General features: G+C 33.5%; 1 protein-coding gene across 2 annotated transcripts in view; it reads right to left on the reverse strand.

The window, feature by feature from the left end:
• Positions 1 to 21,828, reverse strand: part of Fap (fibroblast activation protein alpha) — a 62,598-nt gene that overhangs the window by 33,244 nt on the left and 7,526 nt on the right. For both annotated transcript variants that reach the window (XM_074070959.1, XM_074070960.1), the window contains exons 3-12: positions 16,043 to 16,141; positions 14,773 to 14,867; positions 13,551 to 13,625; positions 12,068 to 12,120; positions 8,625 to 8,697; positions 7,833 to 7,953; positions 6,734 to 6,888; positions 4,947 to 5,050; positions 3,066 to 3,201; positions 226 to 270 (exon numbers count right to left, since the gene is read on the reverse strand). In XM_074070959.1, the coding sequence (XP_073927060.1) occupies positions 226 to 270; positions 3,066 to 3,201; positions 4,947 to 5,050; positions 6,734 to 6,888; positions 7,833 to 7,953; positions 8,625 to 8,697; positions 12,068 to 12,120; positions 13,551 to 13,625; positions 14,773 to 14,867; positions 16,043 to 16,141 (956 nt within the window). The remainder of the gene's footprint in view (positions 1 to 225; positions 271 to 3,065; positions 3,202 to 4,946; positions 5,051 to 6,733; positions 6,889 to 7,832; positions 7,954 to 8,624; positions 8,698 to 12,067; positions 12,121 to 13,550; positions 13,626 to 14,772; positions 14,868 to 16,042; positions 16,142 to 21,828) is intronic.

Consider the following 21,828-nt stretch of genomic DNA (forward strand, 5'->3'; position numbering starts at 1 on the left):
CATTCTTTATTAGAAATCTTTGCAATGAGAGTGAGGTTTACCTTCTTCCTTACCCAAAACGCCAAATACTGACCTAGGAATAACTACTTTTTGGAAAGTCAGTTTCTGATTGATTAAGAATGCAGAAAATTTAGAGAAAACTTTTCTTTCACCAAATATTGCTTTGGTAGTGGAGAATCTGTCAAGCGTCATTAAAACATAATGAAAAAGATAGCAAAATCATACTCCACCAGCCCATCCAGTTCTGCTTTCTTCTATATGCTCCTGGGCCTAAAAGACAAAAGATCATATCATAGCATTAGGCGGACATTTTTTCCTAAATGTAGTCTGGACATTTGGAACCAAGTAAGCTTCACAGTGAGTGTGTTAACTGCTAGTCAAATAAATTCAATACTGAATTTAAGAGAGCTCTGTTAATCTTATATAAGAGTACTGCCAAACAAACATGGGTAATGTAAGTGCCAGATCTAAGTTCTGATTTTATTCTGGTTAACTCTTTAATGAGGCAGTGCCTTAGAATTATCAAATATCTATGGAAGCCCAGCACAACCCAAGCATTTAATTTGGTGTAAGTAAAAAAAAACCTTCATAGTAAAGTTTAGGTTAAATTCTTTCTTTTCTCAGTCTTAGGAAGTAGCTAGAAATTTTAAAATTTGTGCTAAATCTTATTTTGCTTTATATTTTAGCCAATGGTGTGTGAGCAGAAATGACTCAGCTTAATTCTAGACCTCATATACATGAGTCTCCACTCTCCAGTTGGACATTAATGCTCAGGTTTGAATAACTTGGATTAGTTATGCCATGCATAAAATCTTCCATGTATAAAGACAGTCTTGTATCACTTGGATTCCTAAATGACTATATGAGTGGAATACCATATCCTTTACCTCTTGCATATTCCACTTACCTGGACTCTCTATTAGATAATTATATGAATGTACAATAAATTTTTGCTGTGTTAACCCACTGAACTATTGGAGGTGGGTTAATCTACCTTGTAAACATATTAAATCGGAGAATAAGATTTTGTAGAGATGTCAGAAGAAAGAGATAGGAAAAGAACAGTCAATGAAGTAGAAGGAGTGCAATGACAGAATGTACTCTCATAAAGGGCGTGGGGAAAATAAATTTTAAGAACACAGTTTGGACTTATTTCTAAATAAACTGGCCAGTGCCTCAGAGAGAACGAGTAAGGAAAGACTTGAAAAAATAGTGAAAATTTTTTGATTAATTATTCTAAGCAGTAAAGATAGAATTAATTTTAATCACTTTTTCATAGGTTGGGGAAGAATAATATAGAAGAGTTTCCTTCCTCAAGCTACAAATTTTTTAATAAATCTTACCATTATAATTATATTATAAGCAACTATTGCCGGTTTCCATTGCCTCTGTTTTGGGTATGATTCCCAACATGAATAAAATATTGATAGAACATTTAACCTTAAATACTATTGGTTTTCAAAACATAAACACATGACAATCATGAATATGGTTTCTGGAAAATTCAACATAGTTCTCAAGTCAAAAACTCTGTCTCATATATCTACCAGACTATTTTGAAATAAAAATTGTTTAGCTATCCTAAGATTATTCAGATATGCTATTTCAAATGTAATCACTTTTCTAGCTGTAATGTTTATATTCGTTACCTCACTGAATAAGCATGTTAAATGTTCTGTCAGTTTAGGTTAAAGTTGTGTCAGATTTTGATAAATTAGAATCTCAGATCTCAAAGCAATCAGGCTTTTAAATGTCAAGTTTTGTTAGTTAAAAAGTGTGTCTCAATGATAAATCTCACAACTTTAAACTAATAAATTAAAACAGTACTTCCTAGTACCTATATCCACGAGAGTGTTAAAGATGTGTTCAACCAAAGGTGACTGATCAGAACAGTGGTTTCTAATTAACCAGTTTAATTAAGAATAGTCTCTTTTTACCTATGATACTACACTAAGAGCCAAAATCTTTGACTTTGTATATCAAAATATGAATAAGATAAAAAAAAATAAACTTCTAACATGTTTCATCAAAATTAGTCAAACCTCTTTCAGACACAGCAGTGACTTAAAATATGTTTTTAACCTGAGTAATATTGACTATTATAGTCCTGACATATTTCCAAACAGACTCATACAACTTTTTCCTTGTAAAACACAATGTCCTAATTTCTGGATAGAATTTACTTGATTGCTCTGTGTTTTTTCCCCTACTTTATTAGATAGGTTTATTCTATATTTGGTTTGATGAAACATTTATTCATAATTAGAAGTCTCATGAAATGAACCCATCAGATTTCCTATTTAAACATTTTGCTTTTCTTATCTTTATTAAAGTATGTAAGAACAGGCATATGTTAAAGTCTTTATGCTGGTGAAGTAGTGTTCTGACTCATTAATTTCAATAGACTATGTTTATATTTGAGCAGTAGAAACAATTAAAATTCAATACTAAATCTGCCTAATTTTCAAGGAACCCACCCCCCTGAATTAGTACATTATGTAGCACTCTTCTAAGATAACTGGATAATAGGATTATTAGATATAATATTTCATGTCATGTTCTCAGTCATCACTTTTGATTTTAAAATGTGAATATTTAGTTATCTTTTAATAATATCCATTTCCTTTGGAATTTTTATTTTCCAACTTTGACATTGAATAGAACATCCTCTATTTGCACTTCTTCTCTGGTTCTTTGGTGTAAAACATACCTGTTCCCTATTAGACCCACTTTTGTTTCTGTCATCACTATTTTGCTTTTATTAACTGCTAATCTTACAGTCTCACAGGGTGGATGGCCATCTTCACAGAGAAACAGATACCTGATTTCCACAAAGTCACATTGTTTTATTGAGTTTTTTCCTCCATTGAATTTCAAGGCTAAAGTCATTCAAGAAAACAGGTATCCTATTTATTTAATAAAAATGAACTATGAATATGGAGTACATTTTTGCAAAGCAATCTCTAGCTATTCTGGATTTATAAATATAAAATATTAGCTATAATAAGTATCCATTTGTGCTTTCATCTTCAGAAATGCACATTGGTGGTTTTATGATGCTTTACCTTTGGGCAATCCCACGTATGCCAGTCTTCCCTGAAATCACAGATAGACATGACTGAGACATTCTGTACTCTTTTTAGCCACTGCAAACATATTCGTTCATCAGTAACCCATGTGAGCCAACTGAAATAATAATCACTGCAAATAGATCAAAACAGGTAGTCAAAACAATAACCCCATATCACATTTAAAAATTATTATGGCATACTTACTCAGTAAATAAGGGGAATGAAATTTTTCCTGAGGAGAAAATTCAAATAGATCTGGTGACTAAAAAAACATGGGAGTTTATGTTTTGAAATAAAATTATTGAATTTATTTCATACTTGAATTTTCCTTACATTCTTTGAGTTTTACAATTTAGGAAAGAATTTAAGGCACAAAGCCAAAGCTACTGGTCAATCTAGAAGGGATAATTGCATTAAATTTCCTATTTTTGCACAGGGAAACTCAATTTTTCACTTTCTAATAAGTGTAGAAAGAGCCAAGCACAGAGAAAAGACCATCTTTCTCTTCTGGTAGGTTTGTGTTAAAAGCAAAGTTTTAGCTGTGATTATGGTCAGACATTGAAATCTCAGCTAATAATAATAATTAGATGATGCAGATTCAATAACTTTATTAGTATAAGTAAGTGAATGGATGCAATGATAACTTGTCTTTGAGGATAAACTGTAGACAGGAAAACATCGATGCTAAATGAGCCACAGAATTTTGGAGTCTTCCATGAGCTGGAAGGTGTCTCAGGTGCAATTAATTCCTGGCTTTATGTTCTACTAATTGTCTAACATTAGTTAACCATTCTGTTTCTCTGTTTTTAAATAAAGTTTCTGATTTTAAAAATCTGTAAAAATTACCTGAGAGTACTTAAAATGTTGAAGAACTATGCCTGTTACCTAATAAATATTTGCAATATGTAAGCCATTGCTGTTACATCCTCAGTACTTTTCAGGTGTTTCAAACAAACCTCTTGATTCCTTACATATCACTTCCATCACTTATTTGCCATCTAAGGAGCATAGCACTTTTTTAAAAAAATGATGACATCGAGTCAAGTTTCTATTAACTAGTTTGGGGTGAGGAGTAGCAGATAATTTGAAAAAATTAAAGTAATTTTTGGTTATCCAGATGTGGATTCTCCCTGGCAAGGCCAGTGGAACCCTCTGGTAGTGTTCTTTTTCCTATTAGTGGTTAACCATTCAGCCCTAACTGATTCTCCTTCATGAGACATAGGCAGAGGACTGGGAAGTGATAAGGAGGCTCACCAGTCAGGGTTCAGTGACCATATTCGTTTACCTGTTTCAACTGGAAAGATCACAGAAGAGTGACTGAGGGCTAGAAGGTTGCTCTTAACAGGAATAATTACATAAGATGTACAAAAGTCATCATGTTGCAGAAGTAAGAATATTTCATTTTCCTGCCTTTCTACAAATAAATCTACAATCAGATAATTGAAAACAGACCACTTCCTAGTAAAAATAAGATGATATTTGGAGAAGGTTGGTTTATCTTTTCTTATTTACCATGAATATGTAATTCACATAGATCCATAAGCCTTCACTTGAGGGAAAGAAGACCAGACTTGAAGGGAGCCAGACTGAGGACACGTATAAACTTTACGATCTGCCTTTAGACCCCCAAGTGCAGATCTGTGCAGCTAAGAAAAGCTTTACTTAGATTGATTACGATGGTCATTTACATATGTAAAAGGAATACTTTTTAAAAACCCATTTGAGAAACTTATTTATGATTTTTAATTTTGTATTTTGCATGTGAATTTTAATTTTTGGTTATAGCATGCACACAAACTCACAAGAAAAGAAGTAAAAATGCTGATTAAGAAATTTAGGAGTGTTACAAAGGTGAAAGAAATCTGAGATTATTACCTTGAGGCTATCATTGCTGGAACTGGCACTTCTATGGGACCCACATGCTGAGGGTAAGTGGTATCAATAATAAATATCCGAACAGTAGGATTCTTAGCTCCAGCCTGATAAGAAAATGGAGATATACAAGCTCATAAAATTCCACTTACCACCAATATTTTAAAGACACTTTAGGAATTTAGGCATATTTTATAGGCTAATAAAGCATATTACTGTTGAAGATTCACAATTTATATGACGCAACCAGGAACTTCATTTCAATTTAATTGCAGGGAAATTATGAATGTTGTATCAACCAGAGTAGAAACACATATTTTATAAGTGCTTAATGAGAGAGCTTTCATTTACAGGGGAAATATTTGGAATATTAAAATGCAGTTCTTCAATCCACATTCTCATTTCTGATTTTTAAGACAGATCCCTCTGAATAAATTATTAAAATAATAGTGATGATAGTCATATCTCTCTGTGTTAAGGGGAGTAGAGAAGAGATCACTTTGAGAATAGAAAGCAGAACTAAATGAAACATCCTTTTTGTTCTTGCTATATAATTTGGATTAGAAAAATTACCAAATTCTCATTCTCCTAGCTGCTTGCATTACTCCTGTTACCAACCCAAACTATTAGAAAAATTTCACTTCTAAATAAAGGACCATTCAGGTGCATCTGGAAGATTCTTGGTTCTTTAGCATTTTCCCATCTCTCTATCCAATACCAAATATTTCTGCAACTCTAGTCTTCAAAGAAATAAGAGGATTTAAGCCCTACTCTCCAGTCAGTCACTGTCCAGTTTTGGGTTTCCTCATTTTTCTTGTTCCCATAGACCCTCCCAAAGAACTGAGGTCTTTTACATCCTGAGTTCTAAATATTAGTCATCTCACTTCCAAGCATCTCCTATCTAAACATTCATCTCCAATCCAGTGCCTTTTCCTAAGTGACTTTTAACATAAGACTATAGGCAATTCTATTTCTCTCTCTCTGAGTCCTCACTGGTTTGAAACAGAATCCACTTTTCCAAATGCCACATCCATATTGGCACACTTAGGGACTCATTGAAGCCATTCATGACAATGTTCTACTTGTCAAGTAAAAACAATAGGGAAAGAAGGACAAAGAACCACATTCTAACATGTCATCCAATTCCTATGGAAGAGGTGAATTTATTCTTTGATTTTCTTCTCTTAGATTTCTTGTCTAACAAGAAATTAGAAAATAGTATGTCTTCACTGTGACTTGGCCATTTTCTTACTGCACAATTAGATCTTTTTTTTTGCTGACATAAGACTGAATAAAAGTATGTACAATGCTCACTTCCTTTAATTCCCTCAAAGGAATATATTGAGGCTCACAAATTTCACTTATTGCAAAATACCATGACTTGTATCTGCTTCTACCTGATAAGAACATCAAATTCAGCATTTATATTTCCCATTCTATTATGCCTTTAGATGAGAACTCAAGAGGAAATTGAAAAACAGAAATTTACCCTGAATTTGGAGCATGAAATATTTAAAATTAAGTTAAGCTTGTTTTTCTTCCATGATCTGGACCATATGTTTTTCAAAGATTCTGCAATGGATTTTTGCAAAGACTACTTTATCCAGCACAACCAGATGTCCAAAGAAACAGATGTACACATAAACAATAGGCCATATTATAATGTTTACCTTACAATGCAGAAGGACAAGAAACTCTTTAAACTTGTTAATCCCACGTCTATTCATGGTAATAATGGCTCATTTTTACATCAAGGAAATGAAGGCATCTGCTAAAAGTGTTCCACATACCTTTGGGTATGGAATATTTATTGTTCTAGGATACTGCTCATCACCATAATAGGAATAGGCAATAACTGGTATATCTGAGTCATTAAATTCTGCATATGCCAAAAATTTTCCATTAGGAGACCACCAGATAGCATATTTTGTAGCAAGCATTTCCTCTGAAAAATAAGTACCAGTGTATTAATTATAGTTGCATCTACTCTTAAAATCATTGTCAATACTTCTAATGTATATTGATTGGCTAAAATCACTTATTTAATGTGTATGTGACATATGTCATGCGTTGGTTATTAAAAAATAGATCATCTGATCTATTTTTAATAAGAACAGTTTAACCTTATACTCCATATCAAACATCATTAAGTCTTATTAGTGATTGACACTATTCAGAAATGTAATTTTAAAAATAAATAATAAATACATGAGTAACAATTCTTCCCTCAGGGCAACTTTTGGTTTTTATGGTAATCTGCTGTAGCCCAAACAGGCTATAGTACAATCCTAAGTAGACAAAATAGGCTGTGGTTTTACTATAGAATGATATAGCCATTGAAAGTTGAATTTTTCTCCTGGGAATATATAAATGATAGGGTTAGTGAAGATATATCTTTAATAACTATCTATTTATCTATCTATCTATCTACCTACCTACCTACCTATCTATGTCTTTATTAAGACAGGGACTAGTGACTAGATGGTGTTTTAAAGTCCAATTAAGTCTTGGATCCTACATGACCTAGAATGAGGACAAAATTCAAAAGAGGATTAAAAACGAAGAACATTTTCACACAAAATAACATGGACAGTGTATAGTTTTGGAAATAAAAAATATATCTCTCTGAAGAAAAAACAAACATGAGGAAAGATAGTAACACATTACCTAAAGACCATCTACTTCTTGCAATATAAATCATTGCTACCATCATTTCCACCACTTTATAGTAATATTCACGAATATAAATGCATATCCTCTTCATAATCTAATAAGAGCTTTCAGAGGGGCATCAAAATAAGACTCTACTTCTCTAAATCTTACTGATTGTATGAAATTATGTTCAGTTAAAAGCCTAATACAGCAGCAGTAGAAAAGAATACAGCTTACCTTCATAAACCCAATCTGGGATTCCATTAAATATTTTATTTTCTCTTCCATTATACGTTATTTGAAAAGGAAGATCTCCTGGTCTTTGTTTCAAATAGATATTGTATTGATAGACATATGCCTAGAAATGGTAGTAAGTTAGTCAATAAGGGGAAATACCCTAACAAATATAATGAAGGCTCTATATTTGTTTAATTATTCATCTAATATCTTTAAAAAGCAAAGTAATTCAGATGCAAAACAAATTCTCAATTAAAATATTTTAATTGGTTAAAAAAACACAACCAGTCCACATTAACATTAATTATGACTTTAAAATCTATATCAAATAAAGAATAAAGTCTACTACTATATTAGTTATTTTATTACCCAGATAAATAATTATACATATTGACAGACAGTCAAATAAATCTCTGAATATTAATAGCTAGCCAGATCTAATCTTTATTTAGAGTCCTTAAATAAGAGCTTGGACAAAATTTCATGTTGTCTGAAGCTAGTCTGGGAAACTTGTGAAAACCATATTTTTCCTGAGTTTTCTGGCACAACTCATTCTGGCTGAGTATAAGGATAAAGTTTTTGACTGCGATATTTAAAGAAGTCTACCCATGAGCTTGAGATTTTGCGGAATTCTCAGATGGGTTTCAATTTATCCAAACTCTTCCCGTTTTTAACCACTGAAATAGTCATGAATGTATTTTTTTTTCCTTTCAGGCAAAGAAATTTAACAAAGGCCAAAATCAAATGGCTCCTCTTTTATTTAAATGATTAAACACTTCTTTAAACACTTACCAATTTACTCCCAACAGGCGACCAGCATAAATACTGAATTGGACGAGGAAGCGCATATCCAATTATAAATTCTCTAGAAGGAAAGAATGAAACAAAAAGGAAAGAAAGAACACAACAAGCCTTACTATTCAGTGCTGAAATAAATCTTCATGACCAAAAATAAACAAATCATAAAGTTAAGGAAAATGCTAAGGTTTGTCTCTGCCTCTGCAAACCTATCAGAAGCAATGCAGGAACATGGAACTGGAGACATGGATAGTGATTGTCTTTCTTCCACTAGTTACTTAAAAGTCACTTAACTTTTCTGAGACTTGGTTTTCACACTTTTTAGTAAGATAAATGAATAATGGACTTACAGACTGTGGGAACATCTCCAGCAATTATCTAATAGAATTCCTTCATTTCATAGAACACAACTGTGAGCCACAGAGAGATGGTATTACTTTTAAAGAACACATTGCTAGTTCTTGGCAGATTCCAAATTAAACTCAAGTCTTTTAACCCCTAAGACTGTAAAATTTGTACACACCAGAGTAAGATGGTTGCTGAAGTGCTTTGCAGCTCTAAAATTCTATAATTGTGCTGAAGTTTAATATGTGCTCTTCCACATTCTCATTCACAACCCCCATCTCTGTGAATGCATATGCATTTCAAATTTTTGAAAATAAGATGCCATTTGACAATCTCCCCAGGGATCTGACTTGAAATCAGAAAAGGAAAGGAACATCTGATCTCAAGCTAAACCGAAAAACAGATCGTATACTGGGCAGTATGCCTTAAGCTTGCAAAGTTCTCCACCCTTGCGGAAATTTCAAATATTCTATTGGCCAAAAATCTCACTTTGATGTGTAGAGTCACTCTGCAAGTACTCAACTGAGTGACTTGCATTGTGAAGATTTCACAGTTCTTCAGCAAGAATGCATTTAGATTTTCATGTGTTAAAGTGTAGTAGTATGCCATGCTTATGTTTTGACTTTATCTTCTTGAAGATTGTATTAATTGTTTCATAAGAATGTTTTTGTGGGACAACAAAGCAAGACCTACCTCCAAAGTATAATTTGAGGACCCTCAAGAAAAATACCCTGTTGCTTCCTCAAACAATCCCTCCAACCTGGACCTAAGATGTGCCTGACATTTCTACCTTTCTACATTTCTACATATTCTCTGAAAGCTTGGATACTTGTGAAGACCTGTAACACACATTATCTTGATTTATTTTACTAGATCATGAAGCAAAATATCTAGCCAGCATTGAGGAAAACTGTCACAGGATTGATGGGACCAAGAGTGATGCCCTTGGAGGAAGGAGGAAGGGTGCGGCAAGTGGGAATCCTGAGCGACAGAGGGCAGTGTATGAGCACCAGGCCCCTCGGAGGTCAGGAATATTGGAAGTGTGAGGATAAGGTCTATGTAATGACCCAGAAAAAAGAGGTACTTGTCTCAAGTCTGTGTCAGTTTACCTTTGACATTGCTGCACTGCCTAAATTTTCTATTCCGGTGGAATTAGTCTATGGAATTATGTAGACAGCCCCAAGGTAAAAAATCTTAGTGTGTACCTCTTCATATCTGGCAAGCCACGACAGCTGCCATTTTCTGTTTTTTCCTGAGTCACTCAGAATCAGGAAGTGAAGTTACTAATGGAGATGATGCTTTACAAAGTTTGTCATCTCCTAGCTTGAAAGCAGAAACATCTTTTTTTTTCTCTGTGCTTAACTTTTAGACTCAGAGGCATTAAAAAACTTGGAATTAATGTCATTCAGTCATGCCTTGAATCTTAACAAATTTGTCATCTCTCACTTAAATTATACTTATTTACCTGAGCAAAAGAAAATCTGGAAATTTTGTGCAGACAAAGAAAAACAAAACAAAAAAAGTGGTTTGATTAAATACATTGAAGACAAGCTAAATATTTAATACCATTCTAGGCCCTAATGCTTATACAAACCATGATTTAAACAATAATATTGTCATTTTCTTTTGGAATCATTTTCAACTTGGTTAAGCTCAGCATACCATTAAAAGAAAAACAAGCACTTGATTAAAGTCCTAAGAAACTATCCTGAAAAACTAACATTCCCACTTTACTAGACTAAAGATTTTTTGAGGTTAGTTCCTCAAACTCATTTGGGTCTCTCTTATACATGTTTTCACATAGTAGGTGCTCAGTGAATATTTCTTGAATTTGGTGATGAACTGGACACAGGAAAAGGAAAGACTCAGAATCCCTTAGAATGATTTAGATTCTACTTTAAGAAGCAGCTCCTGTTTCCTCATCTGAAAGTGTAAGGAGATCAGTGATTCTTTTATGAATGTTTAGAAAAAGTAGATAACTTTTTAAAATTTTTGTGTTCTTGCTAGACAAAAGGAGAAATAGACCAGAAGATTTTTTCAATACTACTTCAAACCATACTATTATTTTTACCTTTTATATAACAGCAAAGAGGGTATCATGTTAAGATGACTAACTAAGCCAATTCATTGTCCTCAGTTAGCCAGAGTGATTTTTCTAAAGTACAAATCTGATCATGTCATTTCCAATTTAAAATCCTTCAATGATTTCCTATTGTCATCAGGAAGAGATCTAAACTCTTTTAAATGGTTTTCTCATTATTATTTGATCTATGTTTTCTGACCTCAACTCCTTCTCAAACTTACACTAGTAAACAGACCCCTCCTCCAATTTCAGCTAAAGTGATACTGAGGATTTTCTGAAAACTCCATTTTTTTTTCTGTTTGTTCCTTTATATACTCTTCCTAGTGTTCAGAATTCTGTCCCTCAGTCTTGTCTATCTGTGGGTTCTTTTTAATTTTATATTCTTTTAAGTGATAACCACTTCAAATAGTCAAAATGTATAGAAAATTATGAAAATAATATAATAAATGACAATTTACATACCTTCTAAATTTAAGAGAACATTTAATATTTTAAATGTTAAAACTTTTTCCACTTTTTTTTTTAAGTTGTACTGGGGTTTGAACTCGGCTTCACTGACTTGAGCCACACCTCCAGTCCTTCTATCACTTTTCAAAACTCAATTTTAAAACCAATGAATGAAGTATGTGTTCAGATGTGATTGTTGCAGCTCCCTCCCTTCTGCCTTCCTCTAATAAAAAAAGCCACCCTCCTGAAAATGGTGTCATTCCTCATATACGTTTTTGTCTTTTGGGTATATGTTTATTTTCATAAATACCACATCTATATTTTGCGTTCTGAAAGTAGAAAAACTATGCTGTATATAAACTGCAAAATATGAGTCTAATGAAAGGTGGATATTCCATAGAATTTCCTAGAATTTTTTTTTGTATGGGCTCACATGTATTCTAAAAATGAAGATATTAAGATCAGTAACAAGATAGCATAGTCTTAACTTCAACTCAGAGATGGCATGGAAAAGTCTAGGTATCAGATTTAAGTAGTGTTAATAAACAGCACTGGTGTTTACCTTTTCCTGAGGTCGTAGATATGATATGTTGCTGTGTAAGAGTATCGCCAAAGCTGTCAGAAAGAATAGAGACAAAGAATACAAGTTTTAATAGGCTCATATCAATAATGTATAATCATAGATCATTCAAGTTTCAGAATTATAAAAGGATTATTTTCACAAGGCTCTAGAAGGTATATATTTCAGTTGCAAATTATGATTTCATTTAAATACTTTTACTGTGGACTTTTGTGCTGTTTGTCTATGTTCCAGAACCAATCTCAGTAGTGATTAAGCTTTCACTCCATAAAAAGCATATCCAAAGTCACTTCCTAATATAAAAATCCCATCTTTGACACATTCTATCCTAGGAATTTTTCCTTCATGTTTTATCTAGATTGAAGTAAAGTCACTATGTTTTTCACAGACCACAGGGACTGCTCTGCACCTTGGTAAAGACAACGAGGCCCTTTAAAATAGGATAGAGAATTTCATTCAACATATAGTTTTGTTGCAACATGTCTTTAACTAATTACATTTTTTAAACAATAGAAATTGACAGAATAAATAGGAGACATTTCATTTATAATTCCTTCCGGATAAAATTGTTCTTTTTCTTTTTAAGTATGTGTTGGGGGTTAGTGAGCAATGTTAAATATTATTTTGGATTCTGTTGTATAAAAGGTTTTCAAACTTGACAAAGGTCTTCATCAGGTTGAAATGCAACTTTCTGAAGATCTTGGTGAGCAGCACCTGGGCTACTGGAAAATAATCAGCTGACTGAGGAACCCAGAAGGGGGAAGAATAACTTTTCTTTCTGAATATTAAGGGAGTTTTGCATCTCAGGTAGGATCTGAAAAATGGCAGTCAAAACAAAAGCTTCTTGATCAAAATAACTATTAGATGTTTAACTTGATAATAAAATACTTTGTACTTTTGTCAGTATAAAGTTATAGGACAGCTGCATTCAGTAGGGGGAATTCAATAATACATAGTCTGGTTTGGTGGGAGTCTTTCTAAATTAGGCTTTCAAAGACCCAGATTTAAATCCTGTTCTAACACTGACGGTATACTAGCACATTTGAGCGAATGACTTAAATATGCTACTTCTTGACTTTTCCATTTTCAATAGTAAAACGCTTTCATGAAATTAAACTGTATAAGAATTGGCTAATGGGTTATGATATTAAATTGCTTTAGAAATACAAGAATAATTCTCTTTTTTAATGGGGATCAGAGTCCCCAAATGAGATTTTCTTCCACCAGAAGAAGGTAATTTCCACTACTTGATAATAACCAGACAAGAATGCTAAATCCTGAACTATTTGTATATGTTTCAGTTATTCTTTTTGGCTCCTTTTGCTTCTTGGATATTTAGAGATGGAGTTAGTGAAGCATTAACTTCTTGAATGTTTACAGATGAAGGTAAACTCTTGTCTTACTTCTATAAACTAATTTTAGATTAATAGGAGATACAATTAAATAAACTCTAAATAGTTGATACCTTTGAGTAGTCGCTTTCTAGATATACAAATTGCCGATCAGGTGATAAGCCATAATTTGAAGCATTCACATTTTTCTGGAATTATAAAAAAGTTAGTTAGAATGCAAAAAAATTACAGTCATGTAAATTAGTAGTTCTAAAAGAGTATCATAGCTGAGTGCTGTTGGCTCACGCCTGTAATTCTAGCTACTCAGGAGGCAGAGATCAGGAGAATCGCTATTTAAAGCCAGCCTAGGGCAAATAGTTTGTGAGACCCTATCTGGAAAAATACCGAACACAAAACAAGGCTGGAGGAGTGGCTCAAGTGGTACAGCATTGGCCTAGCAAGCGTGAAGCCCTGTGTTCAAGCCCCAGTACCACACACAAAAAAAGAGTACCATATTGTTAATATATTCTTATATGCATATACTTCCAATATAATTGAAGAAAATGTTCACATGTAACCTAGTATGTACACTAGACAATATGCAGGAGGATGCAATAAACAAGACAGACTTTGTCATGTCAAGAAGCTTATAATGTTAAGCTTGTGAATGAATAACACTACAAATTAGAAAAATCTATAAAAGAGATTCATAGTGTTGCAAAAGCATTAAGGAAGAAGTCAGTAAATTAAAATAAGAGAATAACTGGTTACACAGAGGAGACTGTTGTCTGAACTTGGTTTGAAAAATGGGTGGACCTTTAAGAGTACAGGAAATAGGAGGATTGAAAGCCTGGGAAGACAGAACAGCATGTACCCATAATTCACAGGTACCATTTGTTGAGTGTTTATTCTGTTAGCCACTGTCTCATAAACACTTTCAAATGTTACTTTTCTTAATTCTTCTTTTTGGTGGTGCTGGAATTTGAATTCAGGGGATTGGGCCCATTTTACAGAGAAAGAAACTAAGGCATAACAAAGTTAATGAAATGTACAACCTTGTCCAAAGTTCCAAAATTAGTAAGTGATAGAGCCAGGATTTAAATCTCAATTAGCCTGACTCTAAGGACTAAGTTCATAATTCTTTTGCTTTCCACAGGAGAAGAAAGATACTAGGTTACTTAGAACAAAGCAGGACAGAAGTCTAGTGTAACTAAAACACAGCACTGGGGCCTACAGGGGAGATAGAGCTGGGAAAGCATATTGGATCCAGATGAAGTGCAAAGAATTGGAACTGGTCCCTTGGTCAGGGAAGCGCTGGCAAAGGTTTCTAAGGAGAAAGATGACGTTGATACATACCATGGTGATGTTACTCAACAGGACATATGATTCTCCTGTTTCAATATTATAAAGTACTATGTTATTATCTGAAGACTGATGAAGATATTCTTGCCCTTTAAATAAGAAAGAAAGCAAAACTTGAAATGATTTCTCCTAACAGGGAATAGATGTACAACAAAAGGAATCTATCTTCTTCACAGACTTTGTTTTTCTTTTTCCTCCCTGTCAGTGCATATTGCTGTGTCAGATTTAAAATAAGAAGTTGGTGAGGGAAGGGAGGAAGGGACATTTCTTTATGCTTCACACAATGATGCTATATGTGCTGGCAGTGGTCCTATTCTAACTGATTCAGGTGCTGAGAAATGAAATTATGTTTTCTTCCAGTTGCAGAGAGGATAAGCTAGTTTAAAATGGTGTGTTTCTTTTGCAATAGTAAAAAATAAATTATGTTTGGATTTCCCTGCTTTTGTTTAAGACCTTTTCTTCATATGAATTTTCATATTCTAAATAGAAAAACTAAAAATACTCTATTTTATTTAGTGGCACTTTCCATGTCCAACTATAATGTTCTAAACTGTTTAGTTGCTCTCACTACTTATTTGATTAAACCTATTTGATCACTTTCTAATTGGAAAAACTATGTGTAAACACCATTTTTTTCCTTTTAGTTATTTTTCAGATAGGGTCTAGTGCTTTTGCCTAAAGTTGGCCTCTGATTGTGATCTTCCTACCTCTGCCTCCCCCATAGCTGAGATTACTGACATTATGACCATATCCTGTTTGTTCTTTGAGATAGGGTGGTGCTCTTTTTGCCTAGAATGGCCTCAAACCACAATCCTCCAATCTCTGCCCGCCAACTAGCTGGAATTGTAAGCATGAGCTTCCATACTTAGCATATATACATCAATTTTATATCTTGAAAGGGTTCTGTCTGTTTTCTAGGTTGTCTAGATTTATGATGGAATTTCTCTTTGGGCAAAATTCTTGTGACTTCTAAACAGGTACACATCTTCCATTCTCAAAAACTATGCCAGATACTGAAATTATTTTAATAATGTATTCTCAATTTTTATCTTCATATTAAAACTCCTATTGACAAAACCTACTATTGGGCAAACTCAGTATGAATGATCTTATCAAAAGTGCCTTGGTGGATGCTTGAGTTTTCTTAATATTTCTTCTTTTTGTTCATTTCACTTGATATGATTTCAGTTACAGAAGATGCATTAGCATTAAAACCAAAACCAAATGCATTTAAAAAACCCCAGAAAATAAATAATTTACTTACCTGAAATCCAGTTTGGAAAATATGTTTTATAAGAGAATGTCCCATTTAAAATATCCTTCAGGGTGAGTGCTCTCCTTGTTCCCTCTTCAGAGTTAGGGACTTTGAAGGAAGGAGAAACATGTTATTATTAAATACAAGGTTAATAGCTCAAATAAGTTCTAATCTTGGCCTTCATCTGATCTTTCTCCTATAAAGACAGGACCTGCAATTGCAAAGTGCTTGCTTAGCTCTGATTTTTTTTTAATGTTTTAGTAAGGATTTATTTTAGTATAACAGGATAAAGTATAGACAGGGGTCAGGGACAGAAAAAAAGAGATCAACATTTCCTGTTCCCCACACAGGAAATGGAAGCAATATCTCCAGCTCTGATCTTAATACATTTTTGTAGACAAGGTAACCTAGGCTTAGAGGTAGTTTGATTGTCTGGAAGGGACAATTAGTGGGAACGTGTAGAGGAAGATGAAAACTATAGGAGGTGACCACACAGAGCAGTTGGGACATTATTCTTCAGGCAGAAAACAGCTGTTAGGGGGTTCTGAGGACAAATATGAGATGAAATTACAACAATTCTGGCCCTTGTACAACTGGGATTACAGATCATGTGGGTTTGACTAAAAACCCAGCCTCTTAAGCAGTTCACTATACTTCCTCACATCATGTACTCCATTGTACTTTCTCATTTTCAATACTTGAACTGGATTTCTATCGATTTTTCAGTGATATCTTTTAGCATTCTACTTTGTTAAATGAGATCAGCCAGAATCTGTACCTTCAAAAATCTCAATAAAGGTATTAATGAGTATGGGTAACTTTCTTATCTTGATTATGTATTTTTATAAAAAGAAATTGAATAGGTATAAAGAGAAACATATGATCTCGGCTAAGGGTCTTACAAATCCTGAAAGTATAGAATTCCCATGGAAAAAACTAACTTAATGTAGTTCACAAACCACAAGTGAATTTCATCCTTATTTGAAACACAATTGTGTTTTTCAAACACAACAGTATTTTCATAGAAACTCATTAGACAGATCCCTTAGGCAGTTACATATTTATAATGTGGCAAATATCTCCGAATTCTTTCTCCAGGTCCCTACTTATAACTCCAACCTTATCAAAATGTTCACCACTTCAAATAGTATTTATGAATCTGGGACTTGTCCATATAAAAATAAAACTGTCAAAGATAGGAGACATAATATTATCCTTCCACTAAAATTCTTGCATCGCTTCTCAAGACTATTCTTATCAAGACTAAAAGTACTAACCTTGGACTGTAGGCCCTGACTGGTCTGAGAAAACCTACCAGAAAAGCCTTCCTTCTTGAGCCTTTTTCATTACTGTCTATACTCCAAACATTCTGGGCTATGTATTCCTCAAATACCCCTTTCTCTCTGCAGGCTTATGTACCTCTTTCCACATCTTCCTTTATCTCATGATTTCTATTCAGCCTTTGATGCTCAATTCCAGGTCACTTCCTCTGGGGAGCCCTTCCTGACTCCTACTTAGTCAGGCTCCCTTATTGCACAATTCCCATAGGCTATGTTCCTTTCTTTCAGAGAACTTGTCTTGGTTTTCAAACTATGTGTGCAGTCATGTGATTATTTGATTATTATTATTGATTATATAATCAAAACAGTTGCCATAAGGCCAGAGACTACATCTTATTTTGCTCCTCTCCAGTGTCTAGCATATAGAGGCACTAATAAATACTTGTTGTATGAATGAATTCATGAAATGATGGATATGATTGAATGGATGAGATATGTACTTTTCTTTTGATTTCCTATATGGCTTTGGTCAGTCTCTGGCACCCCCACTTGCTCTCCTATAATGTAAGGGAAATGTCTTCCAACCATGCTTTTCAAGATTTGGAAATGTGAAACTCAACCTACTCTACAATCTTGAAGTTACATAAATTAGCATAAAAAGTCTTCTGCTATCTTAACCTGATGTGTGGGTATTCCATGCATTTGATAAGGACCTTTTTTTTTTTTCTTAATTTAGCAAAACTTATTCTGGTCATTATGCTATAAGAATACAAGTGTCTGTTGAGCCTCTTTATAACTAGACATTGACTACTTCATCACATTAAAGTAGTCCATAGGTTATTTTGTGTGGGTAAACGTTTGCAGTACTAGGGCTTGAACTCAGGGCCTACTCCTTCAGCTACTCCACTAGTCTTTTTTTGTGAAGGGTTTTTTCTAGACAAGGTCTCGTGGAACTATTTGCAAGGGCTGGCTTCGAACTGTGATCCTTCTGATCTCTGCCTCCTGAGTAGCTGGGATTACAGGTGTGAGCCACCGGCACCTGACATATTTTAAATATTCATGTTCCTACATTCTCTCTGCATTCTAAGGTTGCATATTCCACACAATCATTTATGTGAAACTTCTATTTAATTGAATGGTGCTGTGCAGAATTTGTACCACTGACTTTGTAATTCCCATTCAATAAATAAAAGAGCTTTTATAATAGTATTAAAATAATTGTCAAGAAACAAATTCAATTTTATTTAGCTTTCCTAAGAGTAAATCACTATCTGTTTCTAATGTAGTCAGGGAAAACTATCACTCTATTTATAGTGGAAATTATTTTCCATTTGAGATACATTTATTTTATGTCTCCATAATACTGAATATCCAGATGGAAAATTTTTAAATATAGTGAACCCATTAGCTGTGAATACCAAAGTAATTAGGTAATTTTTCCTAAAGTTTTTTGATGTTAGCTCAACAAATGGATATAACCTTGGCAATCTCTTACTTTTTATGCTTAGCATAAGTAAGACTTTGGTTTTGGCTTATATCTTATATCATTGTTTTTCTTATTTACCTTTGCCTATAATTTTTACAGAAGGTTGAATTAAGTGAGATAATTCAACTAAAACATTTACCTTCAATGTTACCCTTTAATATTATCATAACTCATCAGTATTCCTCAAATAAATACTTCAAAGCAATGTTTCCCATACAAATTTGACCACTGAGACTTTTTTCCTTTTATTGTTTTTAGAGATTTGTTAAAACCACAGTTTGGGAAATGCAATTCCAGATTAGGCTATTAGTTTATACAATTAAGATATACTTGTACTCTACTTTCTAAAATACATTGATCATTCTAGGAAAATGTGGCTGTCATGTGTCTCTGTAACTGAACTATTATAATTATGATTGTAAGTATATTTAGTACCAATATTATACCTATGGCAAAAGTTGCAGATTATTTTTAAATACCTACTTAATTTCTTTTCCATATCATTAATGATCATCTTGATCCTTATCAGATGTTTTGAAAAGATACCAAAGATTAGTGATTCAGTTTTTAAATCTCTAAATTTGCCTATCCAGGAAGGCTGTACTTGATGGTGTATTTCATGTTACTTCCTAGTTAGTCATTTATTTATATGGCTGCATGGAAATTATAAATGCCAACAATCTATATAGAGAACTTAACATATGTCCTGTTATGACTCAAAATATCTGTACAGTATTTTAAATATGTATTAATTGTACTACTAATCATTATAATGAAGATAATCCTCATTGCCATCCAGTAAGTTCTAAGTAATGTACAAATACTTACACAGATGAGCCAGCTACATTTATGTAGGAACAGGGCTTAATGGCACAAACTGGCATAGGCTGATTATTCCTAACCTCATGTTACCTTTGTAAACTGCCTCATATGTTATGTAGTGAGGGCTTGGAAAGTGTAATTATGTTGTTGGTTGGCTGGCCACTGTTAAATTCATCCCCAATAAGACAGGAAGAATTTAAATTGGGCATTCTTCTCTTCCTGCTGAAAGTGACCACATGTTTATAGCACAGTGGAGTAATCCATCTGCTCCTGGATGTTACATTAGGTTACATGTTAAGATGGAAATAAAACATAACATTTATTTAGAATTTCTAGTCCAAGATGCAATTATTTACACATATTAAATACTATACTACTTTGATACTAAACTATTGAACGTTGATCACCCAACCATCATGATCAGAAATAACCTTCAACTAGTCACTATGAAAACACCACTCGCCTTTGTCATTTCAACTTATTTTAATTTATTGACCATGAATACCTTTCATGTCTATATTTGTCTGGCCAAGAATTCCATAAGGTCTAGGTCTCTGACCCTAAAGGTAGAGTCTACATTTGATTTTTCTTCCTATTATGTGCCAGCAGCTAGGAGAGTACCTACATAAAGTAGAAGCACAAGAAATATTTGTTGGATGAAAAGTAAACTAGCTTGACGAATATTGTCTTAGCTTGTATTACAATATTATCTCTCAAATATATACCTGCCCTCATTTTCTACCCTCTAGTCCATGTTATAAATTTCAGGTATACACTCTTCTGCTTATATAAGCTTTCATTTAAATATTTACCTAAATTTGGTCCTTGAAACCATGTGCAGTGCTTGTATAACAAATTTCTAGTCCTTATCTCAGACCTACTGAATTAGAATCTCTGGGATGGAGTTCCCAGAAAAGCCCCCTGAGTGATTCTCTTCAAAGACTCAGAATCCCAATTAAATAATTTCACCAATTCTACTCTGTTCGATGTATTCCTGTTCCTATTAGTGGAATTGTTTTGTGACTATAAATTCCTGGAAGGTGGGTGAGGTTACACAGCAATTTATACCTCATGGAGAATAGATAGATTCTTGTAGTTCTGAGAATATATTCCAGAAAACTCTTGGGGAATGTTGGTGGGCTGTTTTTTTTTTATGATCCAGCTCAGTGATCTTGCACATGACTGCCAATGGGCTCTTCTTTAGGGATGCTCCCTTTTTCTGATCTTGGAGAAGTGGAGAAAAAGCAAGGCATCTTATTCTGCTCCTGATTAGATCAAAGTAAAATGGTGGCAAAGCATTGGGATCATTGCTTTCTAGTGTTTTGAGTGTGTGTATATGTATAAATCAGTATGAAATATATCTCCAAAGAGTTAAATACACTAAAAATTTTCAGCACCTAGAAAAATGTTCCATTTGTAATTACTGGATGAACAAATAGATTTTCATGTCTCTTTCCAAATAATGTTTGATATCAAGATATAATCATTTGGTGATTTTGGAAGGATAGCTTTGGCATTTATATTTTTAAATTCTAATAGCTGAGAGGAAATAGAAAGCCTATCTCTCTTCCATACATAACTGATACTTGATTAAGACTTGATTCTGACTGTGACTTTAAACTTAATTTGGCCCATCTTTAGCACTGTTACTCACACACCACTTAAACAATTAAATTAACTATGCTTTAATTATTTGCATTTTCAACTTAAGAAAAGCTGAAAGTTATTTCAATTATGTATCTAAGAAATTACAATTCACAAAGTGATTCACAAGAAAGTAATGATTCACAGTCCTCCTAATTCTTTCTTAAAACTTTTCCCTTTATCTTTATTAGGGCTCTGTCTGCCATTTAATTGTCTAATCCTAAAAGATTGGGAGTGTCAGAATAGAAACATCTGATATTAGTTCTAATATTCATCACAACAAAGGAGTAAATATGCTTTATTAAGCAGACATACAATAGCTGCTAGGCCTTTTATTCTCACTTTTATACTTGATTTGGAATTGATGCCTACAAGGACACTCCAAGAAAGTAGTGTGGGACCTCAGGCAAATCACACACATTCTTCTGCTAGCCTTGAGGAGAAGCTACTAAAGAGGAGCCACCTTTCTAACCATCACCTTGGGTTATGTTTGTTTCTGAAGTAAGTCCACAGGAGTAAGTGTAACAAATATTTACTAGCTTTTATGATCAAATGTGGACCAA

The sequence above is a fragment of the Castor canadensis genome, chromosome 4, assembly GCF_047511655.1.
Source record: "Castor canadensis chromosome 4, mCasCan1.hap1v2, whole genome shotgun sequence".
Lineage (NCBI taxonomy): Eukaryota > Metazoa > Chordata > Mammalia > Rodentia > Castoridae > Castor > Castor canadensis.